Genomic DNA, 27,913 nt, shown 5'->3' with positions numbered 1-27,913 from the left:
AAGCACAGGACCTTGATCTTGTATTCAGCCAAGTGTCCCAGAAGCAAAATTCTGTTCTAGCTGCAAGTCAAACCTTAGCAAGGGCTCTTTCCTCCTAGGGCTGAGCAGGCTTTCCTGGAAAGTCAGCGTAAGGATACACAGAGGAGATGGCCTATATATTGAGAATAGCCAAGAAGCTTTAGGCAGCAGAAAAACTGCCAGTGTGCAGGACAGCTTACACTTACTGCTCTTGACCCAGGGCTATGGGCTGGATTCCTGCATCTACTCTCCAGTGTTTCAACCCCAAGGACATGTGAGCATAAAACACAAGAATTCTGGAACACAGACAAACATCAGACTTCTTTCACATAAAAATGTGCTAAAGACTTGTTCTTATTCCTCTTTCTGGCCTCACAAATTTGGAATTCGTTCTGTGCAGTGGCTTATACTCAACAGGAAGGAAGGACAGACAGTGTCGTAAGCCAGCCCCAACTCCAGAGATCAGGAGCATCGCTTTGAGTCTCCTCAGGCTCTGGAGAGCACTGAGCCTTGGCCTTCTATACTGTGGGCAACTTGCCCACGGGAGGGAGGCACCACAGCCTCTGGTATGTGCCCACATCTTGAGTTTCTGTAACCTGGTGCAGCCCCACTGAGGAGTGCTAAGTGCAGTCCCAGCATCTGTGTCGGGTACAACACCAGTCGCCTGAATTTGTTTGGTTAAGCACCTCAGAAAGGGCCAAAGTGCCCTTATATGTCTTATATGAACACCAGTTGGATTGTGGCATTACTGAAAAAAAAAAAAAAAAAAAGAACAAAACTATTTCTGCATCTTGTCCTTGGCTAATGAGGGCAGAACCCTGGAGCAGGTCTCATGACTGTTTTTTCTTACCCTAAGTCAAATACAGAATGAAATAATTTCAAAGGGAGTGTGATAAGTAGATAACATCATTAAGGAAGAAGTAGGACTTGAACTGTAAGCTTGAGGTTTGCTAACCTATCAGTTCTCTGAATCACTCCTCCCAGACTTGCATTACATCTCTAAAGCAAGCAGTACTCTGAAGTGCTAGGAAGTCTGGACTGTGCTGAAGAGCTTCTGAGCCTTGATGTGAAAAGGTCGTCAGGTCCAGAGTCCTACAACCATGCAAATTATTCAGGGGAGAAGAGGAAGGAGAGCGAGGGAGAAGACACACAAAAACAAAGCCCCACAAACAAACACAAACCAACAAACCCCAAAAACCACACACAAAAAGCACACCACATGCACAATAGAACCTCCCCTATACATACACACATAATGTAAGTGTTATTACTATATCCTAGGAGAAGACTGAAAAGGTTTTTTCAACAACAAATCCACAGAACCCCCTGTCCATTTTCTGTGGAAATTTAGATATGCAAACCTTTGATTCAAAAATGGCTGAATTTGCCCTGGATGAAGAACATTCATGGAAAATACAACCCCCTCAAGAAGTCCTCCTTTAAGCTATGAAAGAACCAAAACTGTATGTATTTTATAGTAAAAACTAAATAGAAATCAAAATTGGGGGAAAAGCTTTCTCTACAGCACTTTGTTATATATGAGGTTCTATTTCTCCGGCCTATTTTGAAATACCTCTCCATCTTATAACTGTCAAATCTGAAGCCTTGCAATTCAGGAAAATGGCTGATTTTTAAAAGCTGTTATGTACTTTTGAGTTCACAGGTAGCAGTCCACCTTTAAAAGGAGCTTGAGGCCACCCTTATCAAAGAAAGGAAGAGAAAGAGGAGCAGCTCCCTGCAGAGAGAGAAGGGCTTTAAACAGATATCTGCTCTGCAGCTCAGTTACAGTGTGCGTTAAGGAGACAGGTATTTTGCTACTTACGTAGGTTGGTTTATTTTTTTTTCCAGCTGATAGCATGTACAAACAAGATCTCTTAGAAGTCACAGTCTACCCTCTACCATCTTTTGCTGCTTTTAAAGTACTTATTTTTAGGAGGGTAGAAACTACCTTCTTATTACATTCATTATTTTCAAGATTATTCAGTAACTTAGATGCCTAGGAGGCCCTTCTGCTTATAGTTAATATGGAGCCATCATAATCTTCACTAAAGAGAGAGAAATGTGATATCTTGTTTTCCCCTAAGCAGGAACTACCTTTAGGAACCTCTTTTTGCTTTGGGAAACCTACACAGAGTTGCTTGTTGGCAGGCAACTATCAAAAGCAGAATTTCAAGTTAACAGAGCAAGTTCTGCAAGATCTCTCTGAAGCCAGTTGCTTAATTAACATTTCATTTGAGCTGCCTGAGAAGGCAAACTACCCATTTCACACTTCAAAAGGCACTGAACCAGAAAGATTTACTACAGTAGCCTTTTGTTGAATTTCATGTAACTGTATCATTTGCAAATAAGCTAAAAACCTTATCATTACCTCTCTTGTATAGGCAGAAAACTTCAGGCTGGTGTTGTAGAAGAATTGCTGCCTTGCTAAGAGATCACCATAGTTGCCAAACAAGCTTAAGTATTTTCCAGCCTTTTCCTACACCTCTCTCTGATAAGCCCTAATTATCACCCAGCTGGAACGAGTCCCCAAATCACATTTCATTAGCAGCTAAATGAATTCATCCTTAGATACATTGCATCATGATAAAATTATAAATCTTATTGCTCAATAACATCTACCTACAACAGGCAAGGACTTAAATGTGACTGCAATCTTTTATTAGTGTTTCCCATTAGCGTGACTTTAGAAGACTAAAAGTAACATAATAATTAACTCTTTTTTTGTTGTAGCACACCAAATATTTAGTATAGGTAATTTATATAATTTATTTAGAAGCTTTCATAACCAAACAAACCTGGAAACTTGAATATCTTGCAAAGAAAAAGGCTGGAATTAATACGTTTACTAGTTTTTGCATTTAAACTTATTAATGTTTTTAGGTGGTTTATTCAAAAAGAAAAAGCATTTTTGACTGTATTTCTCTAGAAGATAAATTTATGATGACTATTATCCTTTTATGTGTTAGTCATGTGTTTAAAAAATATATTTAAATCAGGTTACCAGACACTGTACGGTCCAGGGTTAAAATGCTGAATTCTATTAGGATTGCTATCATCATATTCCATCTGAAATCCATGTGTCTTTCATAATGTTTTTTTATGTATGCACAGTGGAGGCTGGTGGTTTTTATCATGTGACTTAGGTCTTCTTGGTGCATGTTGCAGCATGTATTGAGCTTTTTCTTACTGCTGTTTGTTGCTGGAACTTTGACTCTCTAACTTACCTGGCATGTGGGTCCACAGAGAGCCCCAGAGGTGCCGGAGCTTGTCTGCATAGGACAGGTTGTGGGACTGGCATCTGTAAACCTAACTACAGAAGGTACTGCCTCTGAGAATTATTCAATATCAGAAAAGAAACCTCAGATTTTAGTAGCTGTAGCAAGATTTTAGATTTCAAAATACTTCAAAGGTTTGAGACTGCTGTTCAGAAACTGCAGGAAGAGGTGACTATAAAACATCCCTGAGATTAGCTCTGCTTTTGCTTGTGATTCATAGTAGCAGGGGTTGTTTTAATGCCTTATGCTGGGAAAAACCCTGCTACTACTAGTTTTTGTTCAATTACATAAGAAACTATTGGTCAGATACACACAACTAGGAAGTATAAGTGGCATAAATCTTCAACTGTAAATTTAAAATGTTCACACAGGTAAAATTAAGCAGATACACGTCATTCCACATAGTGGTTCTTAAGTATGCTCCTTCATTGTCATGTTATACTAGAAAACACAAGGGAGCAAGACTACTTACTGGTACCTGTTGGATTTAGTCTGTGGGAAATATTTGCAATTAATAACACCTGTGGGTTTCCTCGATGAGTGTTTTGAACAGGGAAAGTGTCATGTAACCTCAGTGCTGTTATTCATGTGACAGCTCAGCCTGCATGTGGAGATCACAAGAAGACACGAAACAGCTTTCTAAATTAAGGAGAGTGATGGTCTGGCTGGTAAAACGGCTTTCAGAAACAGGAAATCACAAGCACCTGTGCAAGCTGTGGCTGACAACACCGGGAGTTGTTCGGCAAGGGCAGTTAACCTCTGAGTAGCAGAGGTATAACTCCATGTAGCAAAGCTGCTGCTCAGCCAGGTGTCTGCCTGTTTGGTGGCTGGGAGGCAATTGTGTATGGGCTCCTGCTGTGCTGCCTTGGTCCTGCATGCTCAGGGCAGGAGTAAAAATCACAATCCAAAAAAATAAAAAAGACAAAGCGTGGTTTGAGCAGGTACTTCTGGCTGTGGGTAGCCGTGGCACTGAGGGCCGTGGGAAGCAGGATTCAAGCTGGTATGTTGTTGTGATGTTGTGTAATAGAGACGTTATTGAAAGTAGGAGCTTGAGGTGGGGATAGGCAAAGCTGCCTGGCTTCGTTTCAAACCCATTTGGGTGAATGGTTATGGGCATGCATGGCACTCGCAGGCTGCTTGATGAAATGGAGGCAGGTAATCAACTCAGCAGTCCCAGGTGGGAGAAGTAAATATAATCTGATCAGAGGCTGAAGGAGAACATTAGTGGGTTGCTACTCTGGGGGGCAAAGGTGTAATCAAGATCCTCACATAGCAAATGCAGTATGTTGCTTTATTGTCCCCTCCAGGCCCAACAGCTGCTCTTCGGCTGTTCTCTGGACAGGCATGTGGAAGCTATGTTCTGCTGTACGCTGTTTTTTCCACACCAACTGGTACCCAATCCTCAGTTTAAAAAGTAAAGTATCTAGCTGTATAGCTCATACATTCAAGCACTGCAAAATAAGAAAACACCGGAATCATACTAAGTGCCTGTATAACCTGCTGCCCTGTATATGCAAGATGCTTAATGGCACAATCACATCTCTTTTTCCTCCTGCTGGCACTTTCACGAAGTCTCTCTCTCAGCCAACATGCAGGGTGTTACTGTTCAACATTCAGTGTGTGGCCCTGAGCCCTGCTTATTTTGTGAACCATCCAAACATTGCATTGAGATGATCCATTCTCTTAACTGTTTTCCTATGCTGCTTTCCCCGTATTACCTCATTCTACAATCCTTGAAGGCATGCTGGTATTGAACTAAAGCACCTTAGTTTGAGGGCTTTAGACCTCTCTTTGGATTAGTTCACGTTGTGTTCTTTCTGTTATCTAGAAAGACAATATCATGCCTGTGTTACATATGGAGCTCTGAGGTACAGAATTTGAAACCAAGATTGCTGGATAATTTTAAGAGCCTGAACTGAGATGTAAAAAATTAGGATACGTCTTGCAGTGCTTTATATGATTGCAACACAGCTCCCTCTGTCTCTACTGCTGTTGTGATCAGTACTTCCCAAATACAACCACAGGTGTCACAGGCTGGATACTGGCCAAACGACACAACCTGCTGGGCTGCCTGTGCAGCACCTGGCAGAAATGAGAATTCAGTTGTCCCAGTAGGTGCTTAGACCTGCCTGGTCTGTAACACTGTCCTTTCTGTTGCAAGGCATTATCTTATCTACTGTCTTGAAAGCTGGAACAAAGCAAAAGCCATCCTCCTTTATTATCTCATTCATCCATGAGAATGCAGCCTGTCCTGTGCAGTGAGTGAAGCGAGGGGTCTCTGTAAAAGGAATTTTGGAGTCATACAAAGAAACAGTATCCCATCCAAACAGGAAGGGGAATGAGTGGCTGCTATGCCTGTTGGCTTCTGGACACTTCACAGCTTTAGTATACATTTAATGTAATTTATCCTGCTTCTAAATCTAAAGAATGGTTGCCTGGGATAATATGTATTTTTAATTTCAATATTCTTTCTTAGAGAATTGGGTTAGATCTACTGCCTCTCAGCATAATTTGAAAAAAATGTGGTAACAGGACTTATTAACCACATAAATTGCTGGGGATGGGGAGGCACATTTTGGTTGGGGTTTCAGATGACAGCAAAGGAATGCTTCATTTGGGGAGTCATGTAGAAGAGTGTACTGCAGTTGCTAGATCTTCATAGCCTGCCACTCTCAGCTGTCTTCCTGTTCTGTTTTACTTCTCTTTCCTCTGACATCTCCTGACACTGGCTCCTGCTTCTCTTGTCTGGTGGGTTTTTTGGGGTGTGTTTTTATTTTTTTGCCTTTTTTTTGTTTGTTTTTCTTTCTGTTTTTCCCTCTCTGTCCAGTCACTTCTGCTTCTCTCCCAGCTGGTCCATGCAGAAGGCCTACCTTCTGCAGCTGGATGTGGCCATCTTAAGAGAACCGTGTCCAGCTCTCAGGAGATGGTGCATATACACCTCTTGAAGGGATGCAGATGTAGCATTTTCGGGAAATAAACTGATGCAAATTATATGTAACTCCTGAAAGGTTTAAATACTGATGTAATTCAGATGGTGGGTGTAGCCTGAGAAAATGCTGTGTCTAATCCAAACACCTCCAGGTACCTGAATTGAAGTTCAGCTTTAAAACTTGCTACAACTCAACATTTCTGATTTTTTTTTTTTTTTACTATAGCCAGAAAACAATGTTTTTGTTTATCTTTCTTAATGAGATGAACCATTTTCACTGAAATATAAAGAGGGAAAACTCTAGGGATGATTTTTTTTTTTTTCTACATTGGGTGTCTGCCTAATAGAGAAAGCTTAGCAAGATTAAAGACAAGGCTAACAGCGGAAAACTTTAAGCAAATCTTATGACTGAAGTTACCTTAAATACAGAATACCTGACAGAGGTAGCCTTGCTATGGAGGTTCTTCTGTCACTCATGCATAACCCCGGAGCTGGGAGAATGAACTTTGCAAAACAAATTAGATTGAGGAAGGTTGTCCTATATACAACTAACATAATTCAGAGCTGATTCACTGTCGATCATAAAGTGTCCTGAGTACAGTGCTTCTCAGTACGTAAACAGACTAACTCCTTTATAATTATTGTCCTCTCTTCCAAGTAACAGCGTGGGAGCAAACTGAGCTATGAAAGACCTTTAAAATCTTTGATACTGCAAGTCATGATGCTCTGAAAAAGTGGTAGGTAACAACTGCATAGTCTGCTTGCTTCTTGATTTGGCCAGCTGGTATGTTGTGTTTCCAGATTCTTTTAACAGTCAAAAGCAACTTCTTGTAAAAATGCATAAATATCTGGAGATTTCTTTCCAAAGCAAGTTGTGGTTTCTGCCACTGCTTTGACTAAGCATTATTCTTTCTGGCTCATCTTGTTCCTCTGGTGCAGAGGATGAGACATTTTGCTGCCCAGAGAGCTTGGGTATGCCTTTCTCAATGCCTTTCTCACCAACACTTCTGGGCCTCAGAAAGCAGAAGAGAGTCCAGCTGATGATCCGTGGCCTAAGCAGGTCATTTGCTGTTGCCACTAAGGTGAAATCCAAGCTTTTGAGCTTATTGTTCATCTCTTTCTCCTTCTACCTGCAGCCTGAAGAGCTGGCTGTGTGAACGTGGGACAGGTGTTTGTGCAGGAGGAGTGTTTTGTTGCAAGCTGTGGTGCCTGCCTTAAGATCTCAACTGTCAGTCCACAGGCCATCATGCCTACTTGCTCCAGCTCAAGCCTTATTTACTTTTGCTGCTTTTCCTGCAGGTACTTTGCAGGACACCTGTGTGTGCTGCTATGGAGTTTTGCTCCTAAGCGAAGCAGCCTTAACATATAACAACTGACTGTAATGCAAACTCGCTTGCACGTGCATCCCCAAACCACTGCTTGATTTTGGTAGAATCAATTCCTTTCCTGGGTTTTCCTGTCATCACTAGATGCCAACACTTTGCTGTTTGACACAGGAGATGCCATCCTTGCTGTGGGGCTTCACCGCACAGGCTTCTTAAATTATAGGGGTGATAAATTTTCTTGGCAAACTGACATGTCTTGCATTTTAACAGCAGCGCCCAAACAAATGCTTTGTCATTCCTGCAACGCCTTATTTAATCACATTTGGAATAAACTGGATTAACTCTTTCTATTTAGATTAACAGTAAAAATCTGCTGGAAGCTAAAATAATGAGGCTGTTCTTCATAGAACTAGACTATGCAGTAATAATAAAAACGTTTGTCTTGTCCTTTACACAAATAATTTTTTTTCAGCCAACCATTTTGATGATTTTTTACAACAGAACTAGGAAAGCTACGTACATCTCTTTGTTAAACTTAAAAGAGAAAATACATATGATTGCTTACTGACCTGGGGAGAAAACAAACCAAATTAAAAGAACCTCTCAGTGTTTGTGAGGTACCTCAACTATGTGTACAGCAAATGAACACGGAGAAACAACCTCATTTTCTTTCTTTGTGTTTTTTGTTGTTGTTTTGTTTTAAAGGAAGCTAACTTACATCCCAAAGTTGCAAGCAGTTGTACACATGTCTTCAGTGAACTGATCTTAGCTTCCATTACAATGCCTATGGCAGCAGAAGCAGGGGGCGGGGCGCGGGGGTGAGGGGCAGTAAACTGATGTTAAAACCAGATGTCTCTATCAGTAACAAGACCAAATTAAACTTTTTGTCAGACTTGGGAAAACCTTCAGAACAAGCGCTTTCAGAGCTTACAGATGAAGGTTAAATCAATATGAAATTAATTACATTTTTCTATATTAAGGCAGACACAGTAAGACATAGTTATTGTGGTTTTTTGTTTTTAAACAGCTTTGTTTATTTCTGCCAATAGCAGGCACAGGCATTCAGGCTCTGGACAGAAGTCCATGGGATTTAGCTGTGCTTTTGCAATTGTAAAGGAATTTCCAGTGTGGAAATGTGGATTGCCTTGCACAAGTGACATACTGAAAGCTCATTAGTTAATGACTGTAAATAGTCTACACTGCCTTGCTTCACATACGCTACAGTGGGACAGGAGTAACCAAGCAAGTAAACTTCCTACTTATTTTTAAATGACAAAATAATTTGATTATGGCTGTTATGCAACTAGTTGCAAATAAACCTGCACAACCCCCCACCAGATCAAGGTGCAAATTCAGCAGTGTATGATGTGCCCTTCATGGTACAGACTGTAACATTTGTCTTGGTTTAACAGTTTGATATAAATCAAATGTCCCAGAAGCTGCATTTCACACTATATCTGCATTCTTCCCCAATCCAAATCACAATGCTCTGTTGATTTTGGTTTACATAGGTTCAATATTCACAACTGAGATTAAAAATGGACTCCGGTAGCACAGTCATGCTAACATGCTTCTTCTCACATACTTCAGTTAAAAAAAAATATCATGTGTAACTAGACTAGTCCTTCTTTTTTCATGTCAGTTTAAATAACAGGATACTGATTTCTGTGTGCTCTCAATGTGTCTGTGCTTTGCACACCTTTCAATTGCTCCTTGCTGTGCTACTACAGGCACTGTTCTAAGGCCCAGAATATCATTTGCTTCAACCAGAAGCCGTGTTTCGTTGTCAGCTGTTAAAGTTATTGGGCAAATAGCATTCCTTTTGTCCCTGCTTCTTCCAGTGTTGAGGCAGGAAGAGCCTCTAACAGAGAGTTTGCTGTAAGCTGGTAACCTAGTTACTGAAACAAGGGATGATTAAAATAATTTTTTAATATTTTAGAAAAGGAAGCAACACTAAATAAAACTTAGCCAGTTGTACTTGAATGAAAATTGACTCTGCATCTCAGATTTATGGGTAATAACTTGTTTTCTCTTCTGTAGACTTCTTAGTGTTAAATTTGCAATTATTTAAACAAACAAACCAACCCCAAAAAAACAAAATAAAACCACCTCATAGCAGCCTTTACTGTTTGCAACAGAAAACCACAGTGTCCTCTATTCTGCATGTCCTGGACATCAAGAATCCTGTTGTGACTGGATGTCACAAATGTGCAGGTTTTAGTTAGGTGTCCTTATCCCATAACATCTCTGCAGACAACAAAGAGACAGGAAACACTTCCCTTACACCAGTGGCAACTTTAAGTTCACAGCTCAGTGGGAATAAGCACAGCTTCTCCTTCCCAGGGTGGTTAAGATAACAAGTGCACCACCACATATACCAGCCCCTAAGCCTACTCTGCAGTGCCTCCTCTTTGAATGCTGTAAAACACAAGAGCTGGCACTGGAAATCAGTTCCAGCAATGCAGACAGCGACACAGGTAACACTGCTGCCTTCTACATCATCTGCTTCCTACGACATTAGGGTGCCTATCCTTCTATTTCTAAAGGACCCTTACTTTCTTAATTTGAATTCCAGCTAAAGTCTGACTTGGCTTCCCTCCCCCACTTCCCCAAAACTAACTAGCTAACCAAAATCCTCCCAAACAACCCAACCACTATTAGTAGCTGGCTAATTCCTGTTACAGTAATAGCTTTAAGTGTCAGTTTAAGAAAGAAATCAGTTTTCCAGACACTGTTAAAATCAGCCTATTTATTTGGAAGTGCATGCCCTTTCTGCTATGTTATGTGTAATGTGCATGGTGACTTCCACTGACATATGCCATCAGTGCATGTGTAATTTGGTCAAAGAAAGTAGTTCTTAAGAATATTTTTTGTATTAGTATTTATTTCTTTGAGACAACAGAATAATCTGTATTAAAAAAAAAAAATGTTAACAGGCCAAGAATGAGCTTCAGCAAAAGATCTATATATAATTTTTTGGCTCAGATCTTGTTTTTGATATTTCCCCAAGAACTTACTTCTGTCACTAGATATGACACTTGGTAGGTTATTTTATAACAGGGCATCTTAGACTTATCCTGATGTTGGACCAGAACAGTAGCAGTCCATCTGAAGTGCTAAGGAAAGAAAAACAGAACTGTACTGTCACAGGGGCCTTCCAATACCCAATTCTTTTTCATGCTTGGTAGGTGCAATTTTAACTTGCATGTGCTCTAGAAGTATTCTAATCTAAAAAACCCCCCAATGAAACAACAAAATACAACAAACCCACGAACCAACAACACACCAAACCAAGAATACTGTAAGGACTGAAGAGATCTAGAGCTAACTGCTGAACTCGTGGCAGAAATGGCTGAAATCAAACCAGACATAATTAGTACACATTTCTTGTCAGCAGAACTGCTGATCAGAAAGCAAGAAAGTCCAGTGTGAGAAAGGGTCCTCCGTTGTTAGAAGCTCATTGCCATTTCTATATAGCCATTAGATTTCTGAAGAAAAGAGTTAGACTGAGGAATCTTTTTCCAGAAGTATCTTTTCTTGGAGGACCTCCAATTCAGACAAGCAGCTTCCAACACAGGAGAGGTGCAGGACTACCACGGGCTGCAGGGATCTGGGCATTCCCGCAGGTATGTCTCTGTGTGACCATTATCCACCTCCATCAGCGTTGTGCACACAGTCAGCTAATGGGAAGGTGGAAGACAAAAAAAAAAAAAAGAGAGCCTCATTACAGCAATTAGTGAAAAACTGTCTCTGATACTAGCTGAAGAATTCAACTAAAATGAGCATTTATCTTATTTAATCAACAACATGCAAATATGAGTAGCTTGTGTCTGCAGCCAAGAATGCTGCCTCTGCTCAATACAGTAACTAAATTTTAACATTCAAAACCTCTTCTCACCCCAGTTCAGGCTAAAACATCTTCTGTTGAAAGAAGGATGTACCTGTAGCAAGGCTAAACCATGAAGTATATTAACTTGTTTCATGCTGCTTATAAAGGCATATATCACAAGTTAATTCAGGTTAGAAGTGTCCTAGAGATGTCTGTAGTGTAAATGCTGCCTCAAACCAGAGCCAGCTATGAGGAAAGGAATACGGCTACTTGAAGTTTTCAAGCTGTAGGGCCTTTGGAAAACAGCTATTGTTTTTGTTGTTATTGCTGGAAAGCAATTACATTTTACTTTTACAAAGCAACACGGTATTTGTTTTGGTTTTACATGCATCTTTACACCTAAAAAACACCCCTGAATGTACCACTGTGACCTCCTCCTTAGTGGTCTGTCCCCACTCTAAACTTTTGGCAGAAACAGAAGCATTACCTTATTGAGGACAGGCTTTGTGGAAAGAACATCATAAATTGCTGGTGAGGAGATGTTCTGAAAGAAAATAATACATTGATGTTAATGGACATTAACCTGTTGGTGTAAATGCTGAGAACTGTAACTTTTTAGCACTCAGATAATAAGATAAAGCTTTAAGAGTACATGATACCCATACATCTTAAGATGGGAAGAACATGGGTTGCAGAAACTTGAACAGACCAGATCTCAGTACAGCATGGGACACTTGAGTGTCAGAGTTTGCTGCCTGACAGTGTGTGTTTGAATTTCACTGGTGATAAAAACAGCCCAGGAAACACTGAAAATATCTCCCAAAGTATCTCCAGGTTTAAGCCCCTGCACATGCAGCCACAGAAAACACCTGCAGGAAACCCACCTAGGTGAAGAGAAAGCCTGAAACTAAAAAACATTTGTGTAAAGAGCCAGCTGGTACGTTACTACCCAGAAGCACAGACAAATGGTCAAAAAAAACGTTAGCCACTTGTGTCGTTACAGCTGAGCTTGCAAATTCCCTGAACACTCCTGGACGTGTCAGGCCTGTGCTGTAACTGTTTCAAAACAGCAAGGTGAGGTATTTGGAGGATGTTTACCTCTTGCATTGTCTGGTTCAGGCATTTCATTGCAGGTGTTCTGCGATTATCCAAGACTAGCGGAGGCTTCCAGCGATCATAATTTGTTTCTATCACGTACCATGTGCCTTTCTTGATATCAAGGCTGGAAAAGAGGTATATGTTTGTGTTTTGCTTCTCTAAGTATACAGTAAGTACATACATAGTATACACAGCAGTATTTTTTTTAGGCTTGCTGTGATACTTTTTAACAATGCTAAAGAAATGGAGTTCTTGCACAACAGAAGTCAGAAGGAACACAGGACACCATTAGTGGTGGAACCTGTCCTTGTCTGGAAGGCCAAGCTGGGTGCCAGGTCAAGCATACTCACTCCCAGATGTCCAGAGTAGCTGTCCTGGAACGAGTTATCACACACCCTTCTCCAGAATTTTTTCCACCCAGTATAAAGTAAGCTGGAGCCAGCAGTCTTGTGTTTGCCAGTTTGTCTTTTGCATCCTGGTAACTGCAGATAACAAATTAGTGTTGGAATATTAAACACTGTAAAAGGTTCAAGTACTGAAGAATGAGTTTCACAGACCCAGGAAAAGTTTGGGTAGTTACACCTTTCTTCCCTATTCATGCACACGTGAGGACATTGTATCACACTGAAGGAATACATTTAAGCAAAGCTCCTCCACTCACTTTGTACTTGAAGTATGGTTGTTGGGAGGTCCTCTTTGCACTTTTTCTACATTTAAAACAAGAATAACATGCCGTAGTCTTATATTCCACCTAATTAATTTACTGCATGAGAGTTTTGTTTCTGTTTCTTCCTAGAATATACTACTGCCTGTTGGATGTGTTTTGCAGCAAAATGCTTTTACACATTCAGATACCAACAAGTTCATTAGGAAAAAAAAAATGATAAATCAATTTAAGCAGTTTTAAGGAGAGAAGTATTTAATGTTAAGGCTTCTAGGAAGATAACCTGTATCATCAGATACAAAGTGTTCATTACCATTGGAAGCAAAGGACATTAAAGCAGCAGAGTATTTTGGGGGGCGGGGAATACCTTGTAGCATTTTCTAATACTGTTCTGGTAAGAAAGCCCATCCACATACCATCTCTTCTACCAAGAAACCATTCGAAGATTCCTGCAAAATATCACTGGTTACAATAATTTGTTTTCAGATGGTTCACTCATGCTATGCAAACTTTCACAGCCTTTAAAATGAACTGTGTTTTATCTTACTCATCTGGCATCTTTCTACCATTTGTGTGCCTGTTTATTAAGGTAACTGGTAGGCCCAAGGTCTGGAAGACTTGTACAGAAATAATGGAAGAAATGAGCATTACTCACCAATATAACCACCATCAAGACTGAAACGCTCATTCATTGTCAGAGTGAACAAGTCCTGAAAAGCATTAAACAAGTCAAGCTTCACCCATCGCAAGCCCATTAATATCAGTAATAAACAAGAGGCAGCATTGCAATGCACATGCCAATTGAGCTTCTTGTTCATTAAACTCTTCCTGTTTGCGTAATGGTCTGTAAGATCAAGCCCACACAGAGAAGAAACTAATTTATCAAGGCCTGAGTAAGTAGAAATGATAATTCATTGTTTTCTGACCAGGCACAGCAATCCAGCAAACCAGGCTTTTATGCTAATGCTAATGGGCCATTTTTCTCTTGGTCCTTGTTGCATCACTGAATTACCAGTTTTCCTTTCCCCGATGTATGTAAACTTCTGCTCAGACCTTGCAATACTATTCTAGTTTGAAGGCAGATTTTTAAGTCTCAGTGCTAAGCACACCCTGATGCGTTATTGCTGTTCACATGGGCATGCAGCTGTACACAATTCAATCCATGCGACAATGTGCAATTCAAAGGTAAACCCCAGTCTTCTCCAACTAGTGTTTCTTTCAGAGGAAAGTGGAATTCACCTACACTGGATCATTTTCAGAATGGACTCTTCCCAATTTATTTGACCAGAAGTCAAAAATAAACACAGGGATTTATGCCAGAAATGCTCTGCTATGAAAAGGGCCACCTATAATAGAGGATAAAGGCAAAGCCTTTAGCAGTTGTGGTAAGCTGGAGACCCGGGCATAGTTCTGTACTGCTGGTTTTTAAGACATAGATAAAACCCAGATTTCAGGAACCTATTAAAAAAACAAACAAAAAAAACCCCACAACAACCTTGCAATGTATGAGTCCTTTTCCAAAAAGGACTGGAGAAAGAAGTAAAATAACCCAAGTGTACCATTTCACTTCTGGGATGACAGCAATATCTGTTTGCTGGCAAGAAACTCCAACCACTTGAGCTATTTGTATTCACTCCTGTTTGTATTCAGAATTCAGCATTGTTTTCAATAATTGTCCAAACATAAATATTTTATTTAAGAAATCTCCTCTAACAAGGAAGAGTGCAGCATTGTCTTCTTTTACCTTTCTTCAAATAGCTATACTGTGCACCAGAACAATTAAGAGATCACTTATTAAAAACCATCCCAAGACAGAGGATGAAGGCAGGAAAATTTACATCTTAAAAGTAAAGTCTGAAGCATTATTAACAAATTGACAAGGCCCCCCTCCCCATACTTACTGGTTTGACTCCAGACACCATGCCTATGTATCCTGCAAAATTTGTAGACCTGAATACTGTTTTGTTGTTTCTCTGGAAGTCCAGGTTTACCACTATGGGCTTCAGTTCCTGAGTTACAGTCCAGGAATTATTTTTAACATCCCACCTGCAGAAGATGGTACAGCATTTGAAACTTCCCTCCCTCAGCAGCTTCTAAAACTCACAGCACTCAGATTTCCTGTGTGTGATGCCCATCCTCTGATCTTACTCATGTCAACCAACACCACTGCTCAATAGTTACCTGAACAGCACAAGCGAGGGACAATGAGGAAATCTAAACACAGTCAGTGGAAAGCACCAAGTTTTGTTCAAAGCAAGAGCACAAGCACTACTCAATATTAAACAGCACCACCACTGCAGCCGGTTTGTTTCGAACACACACCCTTGTCCTATTGCCACTGGCAAATGGAGGCTGCTACAGGTACTGCCTGTGACACAAACCCACCGTATCCTGAAAGCATTCCTAGCTTGTAGAGCAGAATGAGCTGGTTCCCTCAAATTCTTTCTTTTCAAAGGGACAAAACACACCACATACTATAGGATTTGCTTTACACAAAGGGTAGTCCCAATTTTAGTTAGGATAAGCCAGAACAGCCTGTAGACAAGAGGGTGCTAAGAACACTTAGCCAATCACTCAGTTCTCTGGAAACAATCCAGGTTCTAGGAAGAGCTTTGAAAAGTTGCCTTCATGTTCAGGAAGCATGTTCCCAGTATTCCTGACAAGTGTGAGAAGTTCAACACAAGCTAAAACAAGGGACAGGTGGGAGTCACAGTTGACAGCATTTGAGGTTTTGATAGGCAGGTAAAATTTTAACAAAGGTGAATATTTAAATTCCACCTGGGCACTTAGAGTTGTCTGGATGAGTGACATTACAAAGCACACTGGGATAATTAAAGGAAACACTGAACTACCTGATCACGAGGTATGACATGAGAACTAAAAGATAATCCAGTGCTGGGCAACAAACTACAGAGTCTGTATCCAAACAAATGATAATGTTAGATCACTGGAACAGAAATCACTGGCTTCTGAGCAGAAATGGTGAATGATGGGAAGGGGCGGTAGAGCACAGTACAGTAACTAGGGGGTAATATGGGAAAAAAAGCAAACACAAAATCAAGCCCCAAACCAATCCACATTTCACTGCATTCACTAAAACTGATGCTGCTGTCCCACCGTGTAAAGAACAAGATATACCGCACCTCAAAGATAAGGTGCGGTAGGCCCTTCCTTGGTTCAAAACATCTAGAGCTGAGAAAACACTAAATAACACTGAACTCAACTGTTTTATGAAGTCATTCCCAACATGCTCGGAGCAGTTTGACCAAGATCAGCGGAACAATCCTTTTGTTTGTTTTAGCCTTCTTGCACAACATGCAATGCAGAATTACTTGTCACAGGCTTACAAACATCCAGCTCTTCATTTAGAATCAAGGAATGCATGTAGAAATTTCAAGTTCAGCTAGGTTTTGATTTGCGTTTAACAAATAAATTAAAAACTAAAAACGCACAAGTTTAAGTATTTACCCGAGAAAGAGTCCAAAATCCAAGTTTCTGGCATGGTACAGCTTCCCTACATGACAATAAGTAAATACATAAATAAATACCATTTTCTAAAGAAAGAGACATAAATTTCAGCTTAGAAAACCAGGAAATGAGTAAGTAAGAAAAATACCTGGGAAAGTAAGCAGGGAAAATACAACTGTCTAGTTGCCCTTTTATAAGCACAGAAAAGTGGTGGGGTTTTTTGGATCAGAGAATTTTTTTGCCATAATTGAAACAAAGTAATCTTGTAAACTACTGTCCATCTCCGCCTCAGATGCTTTCCACATTACTTTATTGCAATGGTAATACCTTGAGCTTCCTCAAAAAGTGAGACATTTGTAATCTCCCTTGAGAATCCCTCAGAAACTTCCTAAGCTGGTGCAGGCAAGGGCTGCAGAACTGAGTAAGAGAATGAGAGTCTCTTTTCTTAAAGCAGACTGTCCACTTTCTCTAGGGCCATACATATGCAATGGCCAGAAACTAGATGCAAAATGGATTGCATTAGAATCCCCCAGGGCACTGAGAAAGTATCAGGTGTCTGGCTGGTGTTACTTTCCCCTAGAAAAACAAATGCTACCTATTAAAACAACAAACAAAACCAACCCAAGTGACAAAACCCCAAAGGAACCAACCAAAAAAACCCAAACAAAACAACAAACTCCCCCCCAACAAAACCAAAACTAAACCATGTTTCAAAGTATTTTTCTTTTTTTTTTTTCCCCCAATCTAAGACACCTGTGATCTCTTATTCCCTTCTCAAGGAATATGCTTTTGTTATCATTGTTTTTAGTCTCTTCTACTAGACATTCTTGCCTGCAGTTGAGAAGGACTATGTTTGTATAATTGAGGTGGACTTTCCCCTACACAACAGAAAACTGTTAACAGCATTCTGGGTTGCATTACCTGTTTTATCTTCCGCCACTATTGATGTACATACAGTAAAAATTTCATAAAAGATGTTAAAAATAACAATTTCCCCTAGAATAAAAAGAAACAAAGTTCAATAGTTTTAAACTTTTGCTACAAACTGAAAAAAATTGTTAGAAAAAAATCATACTACAAAGTTCAGCATTCTATAATATTTATTTTAAGAATTTCTGTTTAAATCTCATTTGATCTTTGAAATGATCAGTTCAGCAAAATCAAGAGCTTACTGAAACACAAACAGAAGGATAAGAATCCCTTGGGCTTCTGCCAGAAAGCTGACAGTCATTGTTACCTGCTCCTCTGGAAACTTCAAAACAAGCTAGAAAATTCACTTTCAAGAACAAAGCTGCTATAGGTACAACCATCCCCATACCAGAGCTGCTGACCAGCACTACTTGTACTGCTCCTGTATGAAGGAAGCTGTGGGAGCAGGTCTATGGACCTTCTCTGTCTCAGTTCTGGAAGAGTCCAGTGTCTGCTTCTCACCTGGAATGGCATTTGCTTGCGGGAGGTGTGGAAGGAAGGCAGGAGGATGTGGCAAGGATCACAAGGGAAAGAAAGCCCAGCATTCAACTGAGCCTTCCCTCTTGGCATGTCAACAGCAGACACAGCTGAGTGGGAAACCAAGGAGAATCAAGGATTTCCCCACACTTTGGTGTAGAGGAGCTGAGACTCGCCCCAGCGCCCAGAAGTCCAGAGTGAGAAGCTACAGCTCTACAGAAAGTCCCAGCCTGATGAGACGTGTGTGTGATTTATTGCCACTCTCCTCTAAATTCTGTTTTCATTCAGTGTGAGGTGCAATTTATTGCTTTATCTACCTAATTATCAATTTATTTGTTAAAGTCACAGATGACTACAACTATACTGACGCCTGGTACACATATTAATTTTAAACAGGTCTGGATTCCTAGTTTTCCACTACATTAATAAAGTGTTTGTAACTATTACCCAAAGGAATCCCAGATGAATTTGCAATCCCCTGGAGTTCTTCACTGAAAGGATAAGGAAGTGTGGCCGTCAGATGAGCCTGAAAGGAAAAGTTTTGTATGTTGTTTGTGTAAGTTAATGCTATTTTGTTACTTAAAACAAACCTCTCCCCAATAGGTTCATGCTTCTCACAACTATTAAATTGAGTATTTCATTCCCCTGCAGCCTGTAGAACTTGAGGATGTTTGTAGAGTACTTGACAACAAGCACATACTCAGGAAAAGTAAAAACTATTACTTATCAAAATATTGACATGTGAGCAATGGAGATTAGCACAGTATCTTAATTATCGTCAGGAGCGACAGACAGAACAGAGTGAAGTAGGACTCTCTCATGTTAAGAGCTTAACTGGAACTGAGATTGACGTCAGTGTTTAAGGGAATCCCCACCTTTCACCCATTGGTTTGACTACTTGTCTGTGCCACCTTCACGTCAGCCCCGCTCAGGTACACAGGGATATGACTGAAGCGTGGCCAGTGTGATCTACAGCTGCTGAAAGTGAAGAAGACAGGCAGATTTGACCTTATGCTGTGTCTAGCACTACAGTTTTTCCCTGTCCTGATTCTATGCCAAAGCCTGGTTTAGCCAGACCCTAATCATTTTTTAAGGTGAGGCCTGGTCAAAGTTGCCCCTGTAATCAGACATTTACTACAGTTTTCAAAACCTGATTTTATTCTATTGCTTAAAAGCAGCTGGACATGTTTGCCATTTCAGTGAAGTGTTTTGCTACAGCAACTAAGTAGCATAAATATCCAGCATGACTAACCCAAACTTGGAAAGATCTTAGAAAAAAAATAGAGGAGGAAGAGACATGTGCATTTTAGGTTTGATGGTTCAGACCAATTCAGAGTATGCAAGAAGGCAAAAGTTCATCAAGCAGGCAAAATTCCAGAATAACTCTTCAAACAGCACTTTTGTTCTGGAAGTGCAGGAATGATCACTTGTAAAGTTCTTAGTTGCCAAATTTAGTAGCATTCTAATTCTGGTAGTTAGAGCATACAGTAATAAAATAATTAAGCTGAAAATACTTACTATTTTTTTATCCACTATGTCAACAATTTTGCCACTGGGGAAGAAGGTATTTGCTATATCTTTAATATTCTGGACCACAGTCTTCAGCTAAAAAGAACAAGGGATTTCATTGAACAGAATATCTTCAGCATAAGAATTGCTAGAATGCTAACATAACTCCCTCACATACTTTTCAAAACCACATTTTGCTGAAAACAATACTTATTTAAAGAAAGCGCTGTTCTTGGTGAGAAAGACACTCCCAACTCCCCATTAAAGAGTCACTCTTCAATCTTTATTCAGATAACTTTCTAGATTAGTTCCAACATGTTCCTCTACCAGAGAAAACTAATTACAGAAAAAAGCCATCCTCACCTTCTGCTCCTTTGATCACATTTTAATAGTCTGTGCTCTTCTGTCTCTAAAAATGTTAATTAAAAGCTCTTTGCTTAAGCACTGATGTCTTTCAAGCCGAAAAGACTCAGTAAATTTTTTATAGAAGTACGTGCTTTGCATTTGTGACATGTGAATGGTCACAAACAGGAGTTTCAATCTGTGATCTAACTCTAAAGTACACGAGAGAGAAAACCTCTCAGAATCTCATGTGCAGCCTGAAGCTTCCAACACCCACTGGTTTAAAGGAGACTTTTAAAATAAATAGTGTGGTGTAAGTAGAATTTTCCTGGCTTGCAGAAGTGAAAGGTCAAAGTCAAGAGGGATACAGCAAAAATCCCTGGCCTTTTTGAGAAATTAAGCATTACTGAACTGAATTTTCAGCAACCTTCAGAAGAACAGCTATTCCAAGTAGTTTGAAATAGGCTTGAGTAAACACCAGTCAGGAAGTTCTTAACTCCCCCCTCACCATTGCATCGTCTCACGCAGTGCTCCAAAAGCAGCAGGGATGTGCAGAGGAGAAAGGACACTGCCTCCGTTTCCCTTTCCTGAGGCTGCCCCCTTGGTGTTCTCCTCCCCTTTCAGTCTGTATTACCTCATGACTAAAGAGCTTCGAGAAATGAAAGCCTGCTTTATGCCGCACTGTTTTTCATTCCTCTGCACCCCAAATACCAGTGTCCCCACGCTTGATGCTGTCAGCTCAAGTGTTGAACAGAAAAAAGTTTTACTCAAGCAATTACTTCAGTCTAGAATCCTATTTAAAAAGTCAACTAGAAATATTGTCCCTTCCAGAGAATTTTAGCACAGGTATTCTGTTCCAAACCATTTTTTCAAAATAAAAGGCCACATTAGTTTTATACCTGCCAAGCTTCAGCACAAGCTCTGCATTTCATACCTCTGTCTTTTTGTCATGCATCAGGTTATCCCATCTTTTGCTGGGAGGTAAATCAAGATTTATGACATATGTGGGTATATTCCCTTTGAACCTGAAAGAGAAGTACCAGAATTCAAATTTAAAGGCAGCTTTGAAAAAACAGGTGACAAAACAGGTGATTTCCACCTCAAAATAGCATTTGCTAGATCTGCAACAGGAACAAGTTAACAACAAACAAAAACCTGTTCAGACTTGACAATCCCTACTTTTCTGTAATTTGTTAAACAAGCTGAATCAGATTACTTACGTTGGTCCTGAAGGAGGGTACATTTTACTCCTGCACTCCTCTCCATACTGTAAAAACAGTGAAACATCACTATTTAGCTTCTTTGTTAAAACACTTCATTATTCTAGCAGACTTAGTTTTGAATTAAACCTTTAGGACTATAGTCAGCTAATTCAACTCATGACGATTTGACAAAGGAAGAGAAAGTCTTGGGACTTTGGAAAAGGTGCAGAGGAGAATACAAGAGGCAGGGGACAAACAGCAGCTTCCCCGTGCTGTCTGACAGACTTCCAGACAACTGGCCTAACGAAGCCCAAGGCGAGCACAAGCTCATGATAGATATGCAAACCCATTTTTACTCAGTGCGATTCAATGAAGAGCACTTCAAAAGCATATTCTTTGCGCTAGTTCAGAAACCTTACATCTCAGCATGGACCGGTTTGTTCTGTTCATTCATTTAATAATCTAATTTTACAGTGTCATTCATAATTACGCTCAGTGTTAAGCTTCATTGTGCAGCTGGGGCAGAGAAAACATGCTGAATTTCAGGCAAATTACTCAGCCGAGAAATGAGCTATACCGCATGACATTTTACTTAGCGTGGAAAAGCCCTGCTGCACTGGTGTTAAATATTATGAGAGGTGCATTTCAGGAATATACCTAAAAACTAGTTACCTTCACTCCTGTAAGCACAGTTAGTTACAAATGCAACTTTGAGAACTGTATTTAGGTGTAGTCAAAGCGAATGCAAGGGTGGCTTCCCATCAATTACATAAAACATACACATACATACATAAACATATGTATAAACATGCCACAATTATAATTGCATGTTTTACCTAATGAAACACAAGCAAATGCCTACTAGCTGCACTTGTGCTTCAAGCCAGGTGAGAGCAGCCGAGATTTGGTCCCTGAGCTGTCTGAGCAGATCAGTGACTCCTACGAGCACAGTCTGTCCCACCAGGAAAAAGGAGAGGTACACATGCTCTGCCTGGAGTCCATGCAAAGGCTCCCGAATCACAAGTGTTTGGGAGACAGAACAGAAACAAAAATACATAAGGATCCATCCACCAATTCGTTCCCCCCAGAACCCCCACCCTTGATTGCCAATATCTATTTGGCTGTACAAATTAGATTACTTTATGAGTGTGTCCTTATAGCACCTTCTGGCTCCGGTAAAAACCGAGACAAGATCTCTAGCAGCTACGTATCTGGGACAACCAAGCTCACTAATGTCTGTTCTCTTTGGGCTAATCACATTATCTGTTTTTAATGCATTAGTCGAGAAAACACAATGTCTTACAGAATGCCATGGACTTTAAAAACTGGAGTAATTTGTTAGAACTGGCAAGAGGAATTTTAAAGTGAGACTGGTTTCTGTGTGTTATCATGTCTTACTTTTGTATTGTTACCAGTAGCTGCAAGAAAGTATGAGATTAATTTTGGTTTTCCTACACGCAGGACACAGGTATAGGACCAGCGGCTCTGTGCTTCCTAGACTGCACTGCAGTGCAGTTCTAGTCCTTGCAGAGCTAGAACAAAGGTCAAACACAAGACGCCATTTAATTGTCAAAATGAGGAAGTTTCAAAACAAGGAGGGTAGGGAATGATATCAGATGACTAACTAGGCAATGAAAGTCAGAAGCTTCGTGCAAAGCCAAAATTAATAAATAATTTTATTAATTAATAATTAACAGTATTAACTGTCTTGTGAAATTTTCCATCCTGCAATACTAAAATCAATCACAAAATTGACATTACATATACATCCTACTGCAATGGATGCACAGATTTGGACCTTTGGGAAATATCTGCTGTCAAAATATGCTTCTTGACAGATAAAGCAAGAAATTATCCAAAATGGATGAAAGTTCAAGTGATCTGTTGGTATGGCCCATGCATACACAGATGAAAAAGTGGCAACTGTGCAAACTGATTTCAGAGGATTTGAAGTCATGTCTCGGGTGCTAAAGGTTATGTCACTCCTGACACTCTGTCCTGAGATTTTAATCTTGTATTTGAAGCTAATTTTATCTTGTCAGTGCTCTGCAACCTAAGGCACGAAAGAGGTGGGGAAAGCGGCAGTTAAAGGAAGTTAAAGGAGACAGAGAACAATGTTCCCTCCTCACATGTCAGTAATTTTAAGACTTCTTGCCTGTCTTCATATAAAGCAAGCTAAAGAAACCAATAATCCCACAAACAACCTGTACAGCTCCCAAAACTGTTAGCATTGATTTGAGATAGCTGAAGAAAGCCAAGATTATGAACAGTTTCTTTAGGTAAACTATCATATGCTGGCATATAAGCAGTAATTTAAAAAAGATGTCAAGACAACCAGAAAACTACAAGTAATTTTGGTTTTGTTTTGTTTTGTTTTTTTTTTTTCACACCAAGTTCTAAAAAGGAACAAAAAAATTATTACCTTTGCAATCAGCTAAAGACTAACAGCAAACTCTCCTGACAAGGTCAAAGAAAAAAGACACCTAAGCAATTTTCTTACAGCAATAGAAAAACCACCAGGCACTTTCTATCACTAGAATGAAATAAGCAGCTATGAAGTTAGTGCTGTGGTCAGTGAGATCCTCCCTCCTGCAGAAGCTTGACACTGGAAGAGGAACAATAAATGCTCTATACAGAGAATCAGGAGCAGCCTTCCAGCATGAGAGAATCGCCTCGAGTTTCCAATGTGACAAGCTTGTGTTTCATTTTCTCCCAGAAAGCAGAAGCTGGCTCCAAACAGAAGGATGTCACTATAAATTTGCTTTTCAAAGATGTATTGAACACCCTAGGAGGGATACGGCTATCCCTGAATGGTGGTTCAATGGCTCTCTTTTTTTGTTGCTTTAATTGCCTTTTACTAGTAGGTTGCATATTTTTATTAGATTATGTACTGCTGACTTCTGAATTCACATGTTTGTAATGATACGAAAATGGATTCGTGGCAGCATAACAGAAAAACACTTAAAGAGAGAGAACACAATGGGAAAGAAAGGTGCTACGGTATGGGGAAAGATGGAAATTATAAGAAAAAAAAGAAACAGCACAGATTATTTATATTATGACCAAACGTATGAAAAAATAGTAGAGCAGAAAAGGAACCAAATAGCTAACAAACTGACAAGAGGAACAGCTACCTGGGGGGAGGTAGAATATGAAGAAATAACAGCCATTATTCACTGCAGTAAAGAAAATTAATCCATAGCTTAGTAAGTACTGAGTAAATATTTTAAAACCTAGCCTGACTCCATTACTGTGAAACAGGTTGAAAGTAGCTTCTCCTGTCTAAAGAATGCCAGCACTAACACTTTCTTCACTACTCTCAGACATATACACATCTAAGTGAACCCTCTCTGGCATCCCTCCTTAATATTCAGTGGTTTTCACCTTCATATTTAAAAAAAAAATAAAATGACCTTGTTCATCTATTAAATATAATTTTGTAGATTAAGGACACGGCACTCAATCTCTTTCAGAAAGAAATATCTGTTCTATTCAGCATCTTTTGGTCTATGAACTCTGGTCTAACATATTTTTCTCTCTGTTCTTCTTCCCTTGCAGGACGATGCCAATGCAGCCCTGTCACACTGCAGCAGTCCCGACACTATTCACCCCTCTGAACACAGAAGTTAAGAGTACTCCTGCAGGACTGAAGAAATGGGGAATGAGCCAGTTTAAATTACAGTTTGGATAAAAACTTCATTACGACCAAGGGTGTCTACCCGCAAGCTAAAGGGATGGACAGTCTGCACCACCGAGACGTAATTCACGGCATTTAGCTTCCATGTTCTTTGTTAACGAAAATAACCCAACCAGCTGTACACAAGAAGACAACAATCGTCGTTCATTCTTCTGCAAATGGTGCATCCCAGGATCTCAACCAAAAAAAAAATATCCAAGCCTGACATGGCGCTGCAGAGCAGCACAACCTGCAACCCAGACACCCAGTGGATATTGTGCAAGTGCAAAGATGTACTGAGTGCAATCAAATGCAAAATCAAGCTCTAGTGACAGACTTTGCTGATAGCTGGCATCTTCTCCCCCACCCAAGAAAGCTTTTAGCTAAAATTATGAAGGTGTTTTAAGCTGAGACTGGCTTATAGTCATGGGAATCTGCTGTTCACGGGGAGGGTGGGATTGGGTGCACAGAAGAGGGCCTAATTCTGTATAGATAAGATGTTAAGGGAACATGGGTCATCTAGATGTCCACAGTCCTCCAAAGCCTTTCCTACAGTCCGCTTCTCCCCAAAGCCATACTTGTTTTCCTGAGAGCAATATAATTTGTTAGGAAAAATCTTTGAGCAAACACAAAATAATACAGCAAGTAGTGTGCTCCCAAAATATTTTAAACCAGATAAGAATATTTTAAAATTCAGAGATATTCACAGAGGATGAGGAGATTCAGAAACTGCAGAGATGAAGGAGTGCCTCCCAAATAAAAAACACATCAGGAGGCAGAACAGCTGTTGCATGCCCAGGAGATGGAAATCAGCCTGTTCCAAGCAACTACCCTTCTCTCTGACTTCACAACGCCCCCAAATTTCAATACTTTACCTAGTCATGAAAAACTAATACAAAACCAACAACAACAGCAAAACAACCCCACAAAAAAATCCCCAAACACCACCACCACCACAGCACCCAAACAAACCCAACAACCCAAGCCCACCTGCTCTACACCTCTCCCCTTGGGTTAAGCTCCAGCAGATTTAAAAGCGTGGGTGCTTTTAGTAAACTCTTATTAATTTCTGCTTTGAAAAAATCATTGTTTCAGTGCAACGTTACACTATCTACGTTACAGATGTATGTGAAATTGAAAGCGGGAGCGAGTCAAACACCCCGATAAACAGCAGGACCTGTCCCGGCGGCCAGAGAGGCCATTTAAAAGTTCCGAAGTCCGCGAGGGCAGCGCAACGCCGCCTTCGATTCACACCCGTGGATTTAAAAACACGCGTGGCCTCCTGTCCCCCAGCACACCCGCCCGGCCCGCCGGAGCCCCGCCAGCCCTCGGGCGGGCCCGGCGGCGCCCCCTCTCCGCCTCCCCAGAGAGGAACCGGGGGCGACCCCGTCCCTTCCCCCCGCGCCACCAGGCTCACCGGGTCCGGCGCCCAGACCAGCTCCGCCACGACGAGCAGCGCAGCGGGAGACAGCAGCGCCCAGCCCCGGCCCGCCATCCTCCTCGCCCGGCTCCGGCCCGGCGCTCCCCGGGGCGGCGGCCACATGACCCGCCCTGGCCCGCCCCGCAGAGGCGGGAGGAGGCGGCAGCAGCGGCGGGGCGGAGGCACCAGGGCCCATCCGCCGCCCAGGCCGCTCCACCGCCTACCCGGCCCTCCTTTGGGTTTTTAATAAAGCAGAGGTATTGATTCTCAGCTATATTTCCAAAAGACAGAAGCTTCGCACAAGGAGATCTGAAGGAAAATCGCCTCTCTTAGGCAATACTGAGAGCAAACCCGTGGCACCAGTTTTCACGTGGTAAATATTGTGATGTTTTAATTACTTTGTGGCCTTGGGAGACTTTTTAGGCAGGTTTTATGGTAATGAAAGGCGCCTTCTTTAGGAAGGAGTTTCTCCTTGTCTGCTTAAGACCCTCGGAAACGAGCAACTGGAGAGACAGTCTAATATGAGAAAGACAGAGTTTGAGATGCATCTGTCTAAGCTTGTTGCCTATTATTTATTCACTACTATAGCTAAGTATTTGTTGCAATATCAAGTACAAGCCAGCAGCCGAATAAGGTGCATATTCCAAATAGGTATAATTTTAGTGTGAGCAAATGAATGTATAATGAGTGTATACATTACCAACAATTGTTGGAAGCACCATGAATAAATACTAAAAACCTTCCAGGATGCCTGTATTTTAGTTCATGTCTTGTGCTTCACACACTGCCCGAGATATGTCATGTTATTAGGCACACAGAAAAGCAGCAATAGAGTCTTTCATGTCGTGACTTAATTCCATGTGCAATTAACTCTCTTTAAACAAACCACGGGTGGGAAGAAAACGAAGGGAAGTCTTTGGCAGCTGGCTGACTGGAACATTGCATGGCATTGCAGAAATTAATAAACAGGAAAGGATATGAGAAATGCATTGTGAGGTGTGAAAGCCCTGGGCAAAGGAAGTGTGTAGGTGTGCTGCAGTGTGTAGGAAGGAATCGGCTCAGAACTTAAGATGGGAATTGCACAGAGCTTTAGAGACCAAGGCAGAAAAGCACTGGTAGAAAAGCATACAGAACCCATCAGGGAATTTAGGAAATGAGGAAAATTGCAGCATTAACAGGAAAAACCTTGATATTTCAATGAGAGTGTCTTTCTCAAATAGAAAATAGAAATCAAGCAGTTTCTATAGGGCCCAGCCTCTTTTTTTTTTTTTGATTGAAAACATACCTGTGAGACAGTAATTTTATATTTACTTGCAGGTACTAGAAGATAGTATTATGGTCTACGGTAAGAAATTGCCAGATAAAGTTGGTCCCATTACTTGCTAAACATCTTCAGCCTCTTCTGCTCAGATTTATTTTCTGGAGCAGACAGTTTTTTAGATGCTTTACTGTCCTTAGGACATTTTTAACAGTAGGAAATAGAGGACTTTGGAATATTACAAACTCTTGCTGAATGCTCTGAAGGAAAAAAATTATACCATGGTACACATTCACAGCTTAATTTTTTAAAGCCTCTTCACACTTTTAGTTTAGCTCATTCACCAGTAAAGAAATCCTAAGTTTCTGGAAGAGTTAACATCCTCCAGTACCTGTATTTTTCAGTACCTGTGTTTCTCTCACTATGGCTATCCTGCTGTGCTCTATCAGAATGC

The 27,913-nt window shown here is 40.6% G+C and overlaps 1 protein-coding gene across 1 annotated transcript; it reads right to left on the bottom strand.

The window, feature by feature from the left end:
* Positions 1-10,411: 10,411 nt before the first annotated feature.
* On the bottom strand, positions 10,412-26,343 carry ASAH1 (N-acylsphingosine amidohydrolase 1). The gene is made up of 14 exons (XM_082051434.1): positions 26,199-26,343; positions 21,124-21,170; positions 20,838-20,928; positions 19,571-19,657; positions 18,500-18,578; positions 17,528-17,602; positions 16,607-16,652; positions 15,040-15,184; positions 13,794-13,848; positions 13,506-13,587; positions 12,825-12,956; positions 12,475-12,598; positions 11,864-11,920; positions 10,412-11,227 (listed from the first exon to the last, which is right to left on the bottom strand). Exons 1-14 carry the CDS (start codon positions 26,322-26,324, stop codon positions 11,138-11,140), a joined length of 1,236 nt encoding a protein of 411 aa, XP_081907560.1. The 5' UTR covers positions 26,325-26,343; the 3' UTR covers positions 10,412-11,137.
* Positions 26,344-27,913: the final 1,570 nt, after the last annotated feature.

This window comes from Streptopelia decaocto (assembly GCF_964273445.1).
Source record: "Streptopelia decaocto genome assembly, chromosome: 4".
NCBI lineage: Eukaryota > Metazoa > Chordata > Aves > Columbiformes > Columbidae > Streptopelia > Streptopelia decaocto.
The sequence above is the reverse complement of the archived record's forward strand: the minus strand, read 5'-3'. Positions and strand labels throughout refer to the sequence as shown.